This window comes from Rhinichthys klamathensis, unplaced genomic scaffold, assembly GCF_029890125.1.
Source record: "Rhinichthys klamathensis goyatoka isolate OS25496 unplaced genomic scaffold, OSU_Roscu_1.1 h1tg000032l_1, whole genome shotgun sequence".
Classification (NCBI taxonomy): domain Eukaryota; kingdom Metazoa; phylum Chordata; class Actinopteri; order Cypriniformes; family Leuciscidae; genus Rhinichthys; species Rhinichthys klamathensis.
Genome location: NW_026606581.1, coordinates 3,334,221 through 3,348,887, shown reverse-complemented (window position 1 = coordinate 3,348,887; position 14,667 = coordinate 3,334,221). Strand labels below are relative to the sequence as shown.

Here is a 14,667-nt window from a genome sequence, read left to right as displayed (position 1 = left end):
AAAATAAAAGAAGAAACTTTGCTGAACATGACAAATGTTAAGGTATGTAAGCAGTGCAATGCCTTAAATAAAAAAGAGCCTAACAAGGTTTTCATTAGAGCCCGTTTCTAACCAAATTCACAAATTTAGGCTATATAGCTTGCGTGATAACTAAATTATTGACATGGTCAACATTCACCATTTGCAAACATAATAATGTTTTCAGATCTACGCTAGGGACCAGACGTAGTTAACGACCGTGCGATGTCATACACAGACACCCCATCCGACTACTTTTCCTACAGGGATATTTAACAAACACACTCACTTTGGGATTATATAGCAGTAAGAACTGTGAGCAGACACTTTCTCGACGCGAGTTATGATAAAGCGACTCCGTAGCACATGAAAACATGAGAGGGGTGCTATTCGAATTCGGCCCCTTCACCACCGGCACGACAGATGGATTTATTCTATCCTAGCTCATTCGTTCACATCTATTGGCACAGCCCTACTGTACACAACAAAGTATTACCTTATATAACGGCAAGAGTTTCACATCATTTAACAGAACCAAAAAAAAGGGCATTTCACAAAAATCAAGGAGAAAGATAAAAAAAAACAATATCAAAGAAATAAGGAAGTATACAAATACAAAAGTGCTCGATATTGTTGGTAACACAGCACAAAAAATTGCTATAAAAAGGTAGAAGAGCATTGTGAAGCCGCACCTTTAAAGATATGCACCTGACTGAGAATAGCATGCGGGCACCACAGTTGAAGGTTGAAGGTTCACCTGGCCGACTAAGGACCGACACCATCCTCCCTGTGGCCGCCACGCACGCCAAAAGTTGTACAGTAATGATTCTGGTCTGGGTGACACTAGAAAAAAAGTAGCTCACCACAGCCTTTGATTTCAAGGTATAGATGACAAAAACATCACCGCCCATGTGGCTGGTTCCATGCGTTCAGATTGCAGGCATACTGAAGGAAGCAGACCTCAAAGATTGAAAGGCTGAGGTGTGTTTTTTTTTTTTGTTTGTTTGTTTCTGAAAAGAGCACCAGAGAATATTGTACAAAATGGCTGTAAAAGATATAAAATGAGATGTGGCAGACCTGGCTTGATCTGTTTTTTTTTTCTTCTAAGTTTCAGTCATTCGTTTAACCTGGCGACACTACAAAACATGACCCCATGATCTTGTTTGAGAAGTAGCACCACATGAGTTGCAATGTTTTTCACCACCTTGAAGCACCATATTGTCACCTATTACAGTAGTACCTTTATTACCTTCAGTTGTGTATATAGAAACTGTAAACAAAGAGGTATTTGTGATCTGGTGTTTTGGATTGGTTAAGACAAAGCTCCCCTGACACTGAAAGGAAGCCTTTTTCCCGCTCTCACCAAGGCTCAGACGCTGGAGGAGAGGAAAGACGCGCACCGTGAGAATTAGTCGATAGTCGAAAAACTCAAGAGTCGAAATGATTGAGCGAACTTAAATGCTATTTCCGTCTCATCGAATTCCTCATTTCTGCCTCGAATTGTAACCGTCTCTCAGTGCCTTAAAAGGAGGCTGTGCCTCAAGTATAGCTTGCACACATAAATCAATTCAAATACTGGATAACACTGCTAAAAAGTAAAATGGATAATAAAAAAAAATTAAATAGAATAAAAAAAAGAGTCAATTAATTCCAAACCAGAAGAAAAAACCCAAAACAAAACATGAAATACCTTCTTTCTTTTTTTTTTTGATGTCGAACTTGCAAATAAGATACGAGAGCTCGGTTTTGAAGCTCTTGGTATTACATCGGTTTCGATTTTTCTCATCTGTACTGGGTTTGAGTTCAGACGCAGGCAAAGTACTCTTTGAGTGGTGCAAACAAGTGACGGATGACCGGGACGCTCCAAGACCTTCCCAGCAGCCTCTGCCTGGCCAGACGACTCATGTTTGACACGTCTGTGTAATGGACAGGGAAGCCGAACACCCTAACGTCCAGGAAAAAGAGAAACAATTTAGTTTAAATGCATTCACAAATGTGACACTCTAGTGATATGAATAGATTATGAATAATCTAGAACAGTGTATATAATATTTGTATTATAGAGATGGCGTATAATTTAGGACGCATTAAAGGACATTATATTAATAAAAAGTGACAGCAAAAACTTTTATTGTTGCAAAAATACTTTCCATTTCAAATAAATGCTGTTCTTTTATTCATCAAAGAAGCTTAAAAAAGTATAACAGTTTCCACAAAAATACTTTGATAATAATAAGAAATGTTTCTTGAGCAGCAAATCAGCATATTATAATGAATTATGAAGGATTATGTGACAATGATGCTGAAAAAATTCACAGAGCATCTCTGGTTTGTCTAACAACACATGTTTTAAAAATATAACTGGAAGCAACAGTGTGTCTACAGTATTTGCTTTTCCGTCTCGACAGTCCACTTGTGATTGTATCCCCAAAAAGGTTGTTAATACCAGGTGTAAATCGAGCCAGACTCAAATGTACCAAATCAGGAAATAAAATTTGGTTTGTCAAACCAGTAAAAAAAAAATTAAATAGAATAAAAAAAAAGAGTCAATTAAAGGGTTAGTTCACCCAAAAATGAAAATTCTGTCAGTAATTACTCGCCCTCATGTTGTTCCAACCCCGTAAGACGTTCGCTCATCTTCGGAACACAAATTAAGATATTTTTGATTAAATCTGACAGCTGGATCACTCCTCCATAGGCTTCTTAAGAGATCGAAACTGACCAGCCCAAAAGTTATGAAAGACATTGTTAAAATAGTCCGAGTGACTGCAGTGGCTCAACCTTAAGTTTATCAAGCAACGAGAATACTTTTTGTGCGCAACAAACAAACAAAAATAACGACTTTATTCAACTAATCATTTCCTTCTCTGTGGGCCTGATATTTCACGTGGTGGAACTGCGCAAAGCTTCTAGGTTGTACGTCACGCATCACACACATGACCAGCGTCGTCCAATAGTGAGCCTGCGTGTGACGTGCAACCTAGAAGCTTTGCGCAATATCACTACGTGAAATATCACAAATCAAAAATATCTTAATTTGTGTTCCGAAGATGAACAAACGTCTTACGGGGTTGGAACAACATGAGGGTGAGTAATTACTGACAGAATTTTCATTTTTGGGGTGAACTAACCCTTTAATTGCAAACCAGAAGAAAAAACCCAAAACAAAACATGAAATACCTTCTTTCTTTTTTTTGATGTTGAACTTGCAAATAAGATACGAGAGCTCGGTTTTTATATAGTTGTTTACATAAGTGTTATGGATAAGATGAGACATGTCTCATTGTATTGATATATGGTCATTTTCTGTTCTACTGAGTAGGATATGGTTTCAGACAGCCAGTTGATGACTGATGATTCAATCAATTTGAGATAAAATCACTGTTCACTGGGGTTGATTAAATACCAGTGGCTATGTTTTCATCCAAAGTTGCGAATTTAACTTATAAGCAAAATTAGAATATTGCATAAAACACATCTAACCCATATGTTCAAGAGGACAAAATTGTCACTTCCTGGGAAATTGGTGCAAAATATATGTAATAAAAATCGAGGACGCCACTGTGGCTCTTTTTTGTACATCATAAATGGCCTGCGCCTCAAAGTGTGCAGACAAAATGCAATAAATGTTGTGATGTTGTCTTGCGTTTGGGAACACAATCGTGTAAGACAGTTCTGGGAGGTAATTGTACCCAACCATTTTGATGACAGACTTTGGCTCAGGCATTTCAGAAAAACATTTAAGATGCTGTGTGATGAAATCTGTCCACTGGTTACTCCATTTATCCAATCACATCCTTTTGTGCACTTATTTTTTAAATGTATGCATACCGTAATTCCTCAAATAAAGACCGGGGCCTTTATTTACCTGAACTGCAGATGGTAGCCGGCTTTTATTTGAAGCAGGCTTTTATTAGAGGCAGGCCTTTATTTCTAATTCGCGATCCCCGCCCGCCCGCCAGCCAAGTTTCCATGGTGACGCGTCATGCTTGGCACGTGTTCACCACAGCCAAAATAGCGCTGTATGACAGATGTAGCGCTTTTATTTCTAAATATTAACAAACTTGCTTACCATGTCATCAACTATCTTCTATTCTGACTCTCAAATCCGTGTAAGTGAGTTTGTTTTGTCGTTTAAAACCCTTTATAAATTATCTTGATCTGTAACGTGAGATGGGCACCGCAGTTCAGAGATTCCTGTCTGTTGGATTTGTTACGTTACAGCGCGTGAATTCTTCAGTTTCTCCCGAAATACATGAAAGTAAGTGGCCGGTGAACTGGGAGAAGAATAGAGTAAACTTTATAGTTACTTACACTGTGTATCTGATATGAATAAAACACGTCGCCAAATATATTTGAATGGATTGTTATTGCTGCTTCCATAGACACCATTGTGTATTTTACAAACTATAAATGTATTGTTTTGCTATAAATCATATCTATTTAAATGTCTGAAACCTAAAATAAACATGTGGTTAAAAACACTGAATAGTTGTGATATGACAACCGCTGAGCGAGTCCGTCTTTGAGTGTACACTAATTTTTCCCCGGCCTTAATTTGAGACCGGCCTTTATTTGTCCGCGTTGACCACGCCCCCAGCCACTATCAGAGGCCCGGCGTTTATTTGAATACCGGTCTTTATTTGAGGAAATACGGTATTTTAGCTTTACCATCAAGTGTTTTTTACGTGATATCCCAAAATTTGCATAAAAATAGGTGGCTGGAAACATAGCTAGGGCAACATTTCACATTTACATTTAGTCTTATAGCACTATACTGTATTTCAGAACTATATAAAGGCATTTGGTCATACCTCTCCATCTCAGTGCACCATAAGATGTCCTCTTTGTCATTCATGAATACAGGGAAGTGCTGGTCTTTGCCCTGCTTTATGGAATTAGACCGTGTGGTGATGGTCCGCACTTTATCAAACTGTAAAAGATGTGAAAAGAAACTGCTGTTTGTGTTGCTGTATAAAGCTTTATCCAGAAATCAATCGAGGGTTTGTCTAAGGGGTACCTTAGCTGTCCTGCCATGCTCCAGACAGCCTTGAAGGTCCAGTTTATCAGTGCACATGGCGGACAACGGTCTGAGAGAAAAAGGATATAGAGAGGTGAAATGACAAAGGGAGAGATTAAATAAAGTGAATGTAGAGTCCACGTCTAACTAACCTGTTCATGCCAGGCAGGTTGCCCCAAAAGTAGCGAGCTCTGTGGGCAGCAGACACCTCCTTAGCATCGATCATCACTGGGTTGCACTATGATAAAATAAGACAATATAATATTATATTGATTTAAATATATAATATTTAATTAAAATATATTCTGAGCTTTTGTAATATTGAGCTAGCAAGCATATGAGGGGTTAATTTGTGCCTGCAGGTCACTGTACCACTAGGTGGAAGCAAAAACCTACTGGTTTATATTTAAGCCCCACTGACAGTACAAGTCTTCGTCATGTTAAACTGCTAGTCTTACAAGTTAGTAATCTAATTTTGTTCTTCAAGACCAGTCATAACTTTGTTAAGGCAGTTAGATAAAAAGGAAGATTGGATCATTTGAATCTGAAAAGTAAGACTGATTAGCCCTAAGTAACTGCTAGTTGCCCAGACTATTTCTTAACTTTGCGGCTGTTTATGCAACAAGGTCAATTGTGCACCTCTAAAAAGCGTGAGATGTCCCTCTTGTCGCTGACGCCCATGGCCACCACATTCTCAAAGAGCCAGAAGAACGGCCTGTTATCTCCCTCTTTCGGTCGGGCCTCATGTAACAGCCGGTAAAACTCGAAGAAGAGCCGACCCGTGCCCTCTGAAAGAGTGTGATGGATTACAAAAACAAGATTGTAAGACAGAAATTCAATATGACAATTATCATTAAAATGTACACAGATATGAACTGTGTTATAAAAATAAGTGAAACATCCAAACGTTTGGGGATGGTAATTTTAAATGCTTTTGAAAGATCAAAAAATACAGTACTATTGTGAAATATTGTTACAATATAAATGTACTTTTTTCTATTTTATATTTTTTTAAATGTAATTTATTTCTGTGATGACAAAGCTGAATGTTCAGCATCACTACTCCAGTCTCACATCACATGATCAGAAATAATTATAATATGTGGATTTGCTGCTCAAGAAACATTTCTTACAATTATCAATGTTAATAAAAAAAAATTTGTGCTGCTTAACCTTTTTGTTAAAACTGTTAAACTATTATTTTTTCCCATTTAAAAAAAAAAAAGCAACAGAAATCTTTTGTAACATTATAAATGTCTTTACTGTCCATAGATTTAATGCATCCTTGCTTAATAAAAATATTTTTTGCCCCTAAACTTGTGAATGCTAGTGTAAGTGTGTGAAACACTGAAACTAGTCACATCCAATTACTTTGACTAAGACTAGAACACACAGCTAAATATAATCCTACCAAAGAGACCTTTTCTAGCTGGATTCACGATGGACAGGTCATTGCATGGGCTTCCACCTATGACAAGATCAAACGGACCCCATTCGTGGATCTGTGAAATATTGAAATAAACATGAAACATTGAATATAGTGATGAACATAAGTGTATTAAAGGTGCAGTATGTAATATTGACAGCTAGCAGTTAAAATGGGTACTGCAGTCCAAATTCAAAATATTGGAGAGAGTTGTTTCGCCCGCCATCTCCTCCTCAGACTTGACGCTCATGCGGGTTGCCCGGAACGAGCGCAATTGGCAATGGAAGGCAACAAGCCTTGCACTGTAAGTTGAGTTAATTTATCTGCGTTATCTGCATTTATCTGGACATACTGGACAGAATGCCGAGGCTTTTTATGGATGCCGAGGCTTTTTAGGTTGGGTAGAATCGGCAATCTCTGACCCAGTTCGTTTGATTGCGTCCATGGCTGCAATAAGTTTTCCGCCAACTGGCAACCCAGGGTGTAGAAGTACTATTGGGTAAATTGCCAGTGGGCGGGATCACACAGACCAAAACAAACAGACATTCCCACACAGAATGCACATTTCGAAGTAGAATAACTGGCTGTAGCATTGTTTTTCGAAGAAACAAGTGTGTGAACTTAGCATGTTTCCTAAATATCTGCAAACTAGGGCTGCACTGTCCCAGTCGATTAGTCGATTAATTGGTCGATACGTTCTGGTTCGACCAAAATTCTGATTGGTCGATTTTTTGCCGCGTTCATTTCATCAGTTTTGCCGCGTTCATTTCATCAGTTTTGACGCGTTCATTTAATCAGTTTTGCCGCGCTCATTTCATCATGTGGAAAGCACTAACTGCTAATGGGGGTGTTTTCAGAGTACCCCCCTTGTTTTCACTTTTTTTGGATTAGCCCAACCCACTGGAGAAGAGAGACAGATAAGTAGGCTATAGAAAATTTGACACTGAATATTATTTATTTAATTGTGAGAGCGTTTAATAGTCAACAAAGACATCGACAGTGTGGCAGCATTTTGTTAAAATTGATAACGGGAAAAAGGTCGAATGCAAAGTTTGCAAGCAACAATTTTGCCTTCCGCAGCTCGACGACAAAAATGACAAATCATCTAAAAGCGGTAAGCTAACTTGTCTGCGTTAGGTTGCCCTGTCTGTTTTGAGTAACGTTAGGCTATATGAACATATCAGAATTGGCATATCAGTTATGCACTTTATTTAGTTTCTGCTCTTGATCTGGTTTGTTTAATAAATATTCTTTTTTTTATTAAAGTGGACGTGCCTTTTGTGTTTATTAAGAGTAAAAGCTTTAAGTTATTAGTCTATTCGTGTCTCAGCCGCGAAGCTATGTTCAGCCTCGCTCGGTGCGAGGACATGCACAGAGCGCCTGAAATGATAGTGTCTGACAGTTATAACTTATTATTATAACATAAGATAAAAAGAATTGTCTAAATTATGTTGCATATTCCTCAACAGTTCTTGTGATGATATCACTAGTTGACAACATAGTACTATTTTCGGAAATCATAGGCTATTATATTGCGCAGGTGCACGTGATACAACGCTGTCAGAGCCGACAGACTCGTGTGTCAGACTCATTTCAGTGCAAAATGATTAGGTCGAAAACGATTTAATATACTGCAAGCCTACTAGTTTTTTATGTTTATTTATAATTCATTTAGGCGGACAACAAGGCTACCAAGTACTGCGCACAGTGCACAGCTAATTAATTTAACGTTTTTTTTCTAACGTCATTTTTAGTCGAAAATTTCAGGACTTCAGTCGACCAAGATTTTCTTTGGTTGAGTACAGCCCTACTGCAAACATATTATGGTATTCTTATGCTTTAGTACTACAGTAAAAAAAAATACATACAGCACCTTTTAAATATTTTGTTAAGTATGAACATAGACAGTACATAGAGGAGAAAGACCATTTAAAGAAAAACGAAAGAGAGATTGCCAAGCCAATTTATGGTACCATTTCAAATTCAAGTAGATAAGAGCTGTACTGTAAAAAAAAAAAAAGCTGCCAACAAGTTACCAAGATGGTAAACCCTGCCTTGAAATACATTTCGTATGGAACAACAGTAAACTGAGGTGAAGGATCATACTCACGTGTTTATGGGTGACGTTTCTCACGTCACCCACGTACATGATGCGTCCCAGGTGCCGAACGAGGCCCACGGTGATGGAGTCCTCGCACACTTCTGAGGCCACGTAACGCTCCACCTGGATACCCAGCTCCTTCAGAACCAGAAGCCCTAAAATAATCACAAACCCAACAACAATCAAAAACTAAAATAGTTTTTTGTGCTTATTGTTGGACACTGTAATTGTAGCATGTCAGAGTATTAGTCACATGGCATTTACGGCTCAAGTGATTGGCTCAAAACAACCCGGGTGCAGAACTGAGTGCCCATGAACAAAGATGGGGGGAGGGGGGTGTAATTAGGAATGCTACTGGATCATTTTCTCCAGGTATAACAAATATCTTTGCTACATACACACCTATGATGCCCAAATCTCCTTTAAAAGTTGACAGCTTGTTAGGTTTAAAGGTGCAGTCAAACCTTTTGCTGGCTAAAATTGTCCAGCTTTCTGTTGGTAAAACGTGGCGAATCCACGTGAACAACTTGAACCTGATGCGAAATCTGCATGGGAAAATATTTCGCACTCACAGTAAATTCCAGAGTCAGTACATTCCTTTTGAAATTGATAGGATTTTGCTGAAATCCTGAAAATTCACAGAACAATGGTATATGTGAACACATCTTAACCAGTTTCTTGATGGATTTAAAATGATATTATAGTGGAAGAAAAATCTTTCTTTTGCCTGCCTCATAAGCATACGCCACAGGCTTTAAGTACGCATATGGACCATCTAGGGCAGGGATTGGTCCTGGAGTTCCTCTGTCCTGCAGAGTTTAGCTCCAACCCTATTCAAAATACCCGAACAAGCTAATCAATGTTTTCAGGATTATTAAGGCTACAGGCAGGTGAGTTTTTTTCAGGGTTGGAGCTAAACTCTGCAAGACCTATCCCTGATCTAGGGTCAAAACTCTGCCGTTAATCCTCATAGTAAAAATCACACATTCGAACATAAGCAGTACAGCAGTATCGATGTGCGGCCAGTATAACAGTTAAGCTAAGTGCACTTTAAAAGCCAGGATGAGTGTAACGTGATCAGCACTGTTTTCTGCTGAGAGGATGAAAGGAAGGGCGGACATTCTTCACTAACCTGTTGCGATCCCATCAAAAAGTGACAGGACACGAATCGGTTTTCGGTTCTCTGCCAAAACCGAAGGGTAGAGCTTTGGTGGTTCCTGAAAGACAAGAAAGAAGATGAAATGAAGGAGGGGGGGGGGGGAGGGGGGGTTGAATGAGAGACAGACAAGAAGGACAGAGAGATTAGACCTTTAAATCACACTGCTCTGGTAATGAAAGAGCGCCTGTCTGTACATACTGTCTGTATCCAACAAAGAGGCCTTTACGTTAAACCAGTCCAGTAACAAGGGGTTATTGTTGAGCACCTGTACACTAACCGCAGTATCACCGGCCAGTTTCATTAAGCATTTTCTTGTGATTAAGTGTGGCTGCTTATCTTTGGTCTTTGTTAAACGTTGTAGTATTCAATAACGCTAACAATAGCAACCGCTCGCTAACCTGTGCTGTAACCCATTTAAAGAGTGGGGTGTGTAAGCTAAAACTCTATGATGTTAAGATGTGTACTCAATGCACAATGCACTGTGACTGTAACACTCTCTGGCTGCTCTTCCAGCACACTGGCCGTTATCCAAGCTGCTCTTTCACAAGGTCTGGAAAGCAAATGGTTTAGGAGTTGTATAATTACATCATAAAACTCTCAAACCATTCACGTTTATACAGTAAATCACACCGGTTTTGATTAAAATTGTCACAGCTGCTCAAACAACGCTAAAATTGAAGAAGTGTAATATTTATGGCTATAATGTAAATAAGAAAAAAAAATGTATTAGGCTTGGGAATCTTTAGTCATATAGCATTCTTTCACAATGTGATTCCAAAAAGGTTTTCCATTAACCCTTGGTTACTGTTCAAGATTCACATTTCCATGATTTTCCATGACTTTCCATAATTCATTCTGGATATGCCTTTTAAAAAAATCATTTTATAGAGACTACACTGAAAAAGAGTAATTTCTAGAAATGATCATTTCTAGAGCTGAACATACTCTAACTAGAATAATCTATATTCACTACAGACATTTCCATGACTTTTCCAGGCCTGGGAATCATATTCAAAATGTAAAAAAGGGAAAACATATCAAATATGAATTAGTGGGTATAGAGGAATACTGGGCATACATGTTTGCAAGAATGCATTAAACTGATCAAAATTGACAATGTTACAAAAATATATTTCAAATAAATGCTATCCTTTTGAACTTCATATTCAAACTCTGTTCCCTTTCTATTCAAATTCACTGTTTGCAACACTGATAATAATAAATGTTTCTTGAGCAGCAAATCAGCATATTAGAAAGATTTCTAAAGGATTATGCTTAAAATTTAGCTTTGACAACACAGGAATCATTTTCTTTAAATTGTAATAGTCTTTCAGAATATTACTGTTTTTATTTTACTCAAATAAATGCAGCCTTGGTGAGCATAAAAGATTCTAAAAGACATTTTAAACAAATCAGTAGTATATATTATTCATACCTGGAATGAATTTGTGACATTTGAAAAGTTTTTTTTTCTTTTCTTTTTTTTTTTACAAATCATTCAATTGCACCAGTGCCAGTCAGATTCAAGGCAAATGCTTAACACACTTAACCGAAGAGCTTCTTTTATAATAGAACAGCGTACTATAGAGTGCAACAGTCGGGTTCCAGAAGTAAAAACTCCATTCATTTTCTTTATAGGGAAATTTATTTTGAACGATAACTTATAAACCTTTAAACAGACCTACTGAGCTACGAGGTTGTTAATCCATGGTATTTGCTTCTGCTGAAGCCGTCAGCCTGTATTTAACAGTGTAATTCCTGGTGAAAAACTGCATTACCCATGAAGCTGTACAGGAAATTACACCAATCAGAGTCGAAAAAAGCAACATGCTGTCAGGGTCTTGCTCTGGCAGCTTTGTCTGTGTTGTCTTTGTTTCATGTCTCTATGTTTGTGTTGTGCTTGAACGTATGGTTTTGTTTGTGTTGGCCATGTGCTCTGTTTCTGCCTCATTGTTTCCCTGTACCACACCCTCTTGTCTAGTTGAGTCCTCGTTTACCTGAGTGTGGTCACCTGTTCCTTGTCTGAGTGTGCTCTCCTGTTCCTCTTGTTCTTAGCTCCCTTTATATGTGTGCTCTTTCCCTCATGTGTTGCCAGTTCGTTAGATGTTGTTCTTCTGTATAGATGTTGTGCTACATTGTTTGTTTGACAGTCTAGTAATTTCTAGTCAGAGCTAACTTAAATCTCACCTCGTCTAGTCTCGTCATTTCTTGTGCTTGCTGTGTCTTTTGTCTTCCCAGTTTGTCTCCAAGCTGAGCTTCCCTGGCCGCTTTTACCATCAGCCAAGCAGCAAGACAGTCTCTTGCTGGCCTTCTGTGTCTACCCTCCCTCCTACTATCATCCTGGATTGGATTCAGCACTCTCTCAGCCTGCCTGTCTTTGTGCCTCACCCCTGCCTACTGTTTGGACTATTCACCTCCTCACCCACCACCATCTCGTCTTGTCAACTGTGTTTCAATAAAACCTGTTAACACATTTCTGCATTTGAGTCCTCCCTCGTAGAAACGTAACACATGCGCCAAAAGATCTTGTTAGCTCCGCCAACTCGAATGGCATAATCGAGTCGATCTCTCTATGCTCTCAAAATACTTAAATGTTTGTATATATGCATATTTTGCAATAAACCTAAAATAGATATTTTTTATATATACAATCAACATTTGTAAATGATTTCTCAATAGTTTTTTATTCGATTATGCTGTTCGCAATACTTCATGGGATTGTAGTTCTTTCCCTTACTAAAGCCGTTAAGTTCAGTCTTGTACCTTTTTATTTTTGTCCGGTTTTCAAATATTTTTTGCTTCAAATCAAAGCTTGTTCACCTTGTAGCTCATTGTCTTGGTTCATGGCTTATAACTCTTTAACTAAGACTTTTTAAAAAATCCCTATGGATAAAATCAATAGAAAAAATACTTCCGGAACCAGTGCCGCAGAAAAAGTGGGTGACGCTAATGCACTCTATATGGGCTGTAACAGTTGCTAAGGTCAATGACGATTTTAAGGTGGAGCTTAGCAACAGGGAGAGTTTACTCTCGCAGTCTTCAGCCGACATATGTCACTTACAAAGTCCTGGTCATGATTGTTGGCAAAGAAGTGCTGCAGTCTGCAAGTCCAATCGGCCCGGCGCTCCAACAGCCCATACTGAGCCTTCGGCCCACACATATAGCAATTCCACGGGTCTTCTTTAATAGCTGTCTGCGCCGCGCCGGGCCCCACCAACAGATCCACACATTCCACACAGAAACACCTGCAAGAGACCGAAAAAACAATGGAGACTCCAATGGGATCGATGCAGGATTGAAGTACAAAATGTAAATATTACCTCATCTCACCTGCAACAGTTATTGTTTCCGCACATGAGCACTTCCCTCCCTCCACAGCAGATAGTACAATACGACTGGTAGCCATCGTCATCGTATTGATACGCACATTCTAGGAAGCAGTTCTATGAAAGGACAAACACATCAAATATTAATTAGCTTGTATAGAAGAATACATGGTTGACTAAAAACGTGGAATAACAGAACTGTTCAAGAACAGAGGAGAATGTTTTGTGGCAGTTTATATTTTATTTTGTTTCATTTGTTTAAAACAGAAATCTATACGATATACTTGCGAGATCAACTCATTCAAATATTTAATCTCAATTAATTTAATATTTTACCATTACAATTCTGGCTAATATTAAAATGATGTCTAAGTGTTAAATGGTTGATATTCAAAATCTACACTATTCTCTAAATACATAAGAACACTAAGGGATCACATTATAATGTAAAGTATAAAATATGAAACTATTAATTTAGATTTCTGTTAAAGAAAAAAGTGTAAGATAGTACTACTTAATGACTAAATTTAATCTAAAAAAGTACTATTTAAATAAAAAATAGGTTTAAACAAGTGTCTACAATTAAGCATACAATATATGATAAAAAGTAAAAATAGTAATTAAAAAGTCACCAATATTGCCTGAATTTGAATACTGAACACAATCAGTTCCAACAAAAATATTTATTTTAATAAAATTGCACACATTAACTTTAAAATTATCCTACTCTACTAACTTTAGTATAACTCCATACAGCTAACATCTTTTACTCCACTAACAAACAAACTGCATTAACTAATAACTGCACTGACTACTAAATAACTGACTGTATTTACTGTTTGTGTGATACATAGTTTGTTGACTCATTTTGTCTTAGTATTTGATTTTAATCTATCCTACTGGCACAATGATTTGCCTTTATATCCCTGCAAATGATCGCATACAGCAACCAGTATGTAACATTTGTTAGAAGTCACTGACAAAAAAAGCATCTGCCAATAATGTAAATGGACATGATAAAATTACAAGTGGGCAAACAAAGCAGCGCTTTAGGAAGTAGGAAGCAGGAATTTCCTGGCTTTTACCTTACAGCTTTGGCACATTCCGCCAATAAAGAGCGGGTGCTCCAGGGAAACATTAAGGCTGCCACAGGACATGCAGATGTCTGGAAGTGTTCAAAGAGAGAGAGAGATTTTACCAGAGACTAACATTGACAGTCAGCAATGAAACACATCTCAATGTGTATGTGTAATACATGCCTTCAATGTTTCTACATTTTTGACGAACTTCGAATACAAGCCTCTCTGAAAAACAACAGACAATAAAAAAGACATTTAAATATTGGAAAACTTCCCAGTGTTTCAGACATTTGGCTCATTTCAACTTGACTTCTTGTTTAATGGAAATTCTAGTGGTTTACATTTACATCACTTTGACAATTATGTAATATTCAAAACAATGTTTTACTAGCATGCCATGAATTTGATTAACTTAAATAATGTTGCTAATTGTAGTGGTACTACATATTAAATATGTCAGAAGTAATTGATGACAGACAGCCTAATTATTGAAAATCTTGAAGGTTTGAAATCATTTATTTCAGTTGCACACTAATGT

General features: G+C 37.8%; 1 protein-coding gene across 5 annotated transcripts in view; it reads right to left on the bottom strand.

Annotated features, from left to right (window-relative positions):
* Positions 1-1,122: 1,122 nt before the first annotated feature.
* The window catches only part of dnmt3ab (DNA (cytosine-5-)-methyltransferase 3 alpha b), a 54,802-nt gene continuing 41,257 nt past the window's right edge, over positions 1,123-14,667 (bottom strand). For 4 of the 5 annotated variants that reach the window (XM_056245600.1, XM_056245602.1, XM_056245603.1 and 1 more), the window contains 12 exons: positions 14,310-14,354; positions 14,136-14,215; positions 13,055-13,167; positions 12,786-12,969; positions 9,698-9,782; positions 8,575-8,720; positions 6,450-6,540; positions 5,678-5,826; positions 5,191-5,276; positions 5,039-5,108; positions 4,833-4,951; positions 1,123-1,963 (listed from right to left, as the gene is read on the bottom strand). In XM_056245600.1, the coding sequence (XP_056101575.1) occupies positions 1,822-1,963; positions 4,833-4,951; positions 5,039-5,108; positions 5,191-5,276; positions 5,678-5,826; positions 6,450-6,540; positions 8,575-8,720; positions 9,698-9,782; positions 12,786-12,969; positions 13,055-13,167; positions 14,136-14,215; positions 14,310-14,354 (1,310 nt within the window). In that variant the 3' untranslated portion in view covers positions 1,123-1,821. The remainder of the gene's footprint in view (positions 1,964-4,832; positions 4,952-5,038; positions 5,109-5,190; positions 5,277-5,677; positions 5,827-6,449; positions 6,541-8,574; positions 8,721-9,697; positions 9,783-12,785; positions 12,970-13,054; positions 13,168-14,135; positions 14,216-14,309; positions 14,355-14,667) is intronic. The other variant, XM_056245601.1, reaches the window with a different exon arrangement.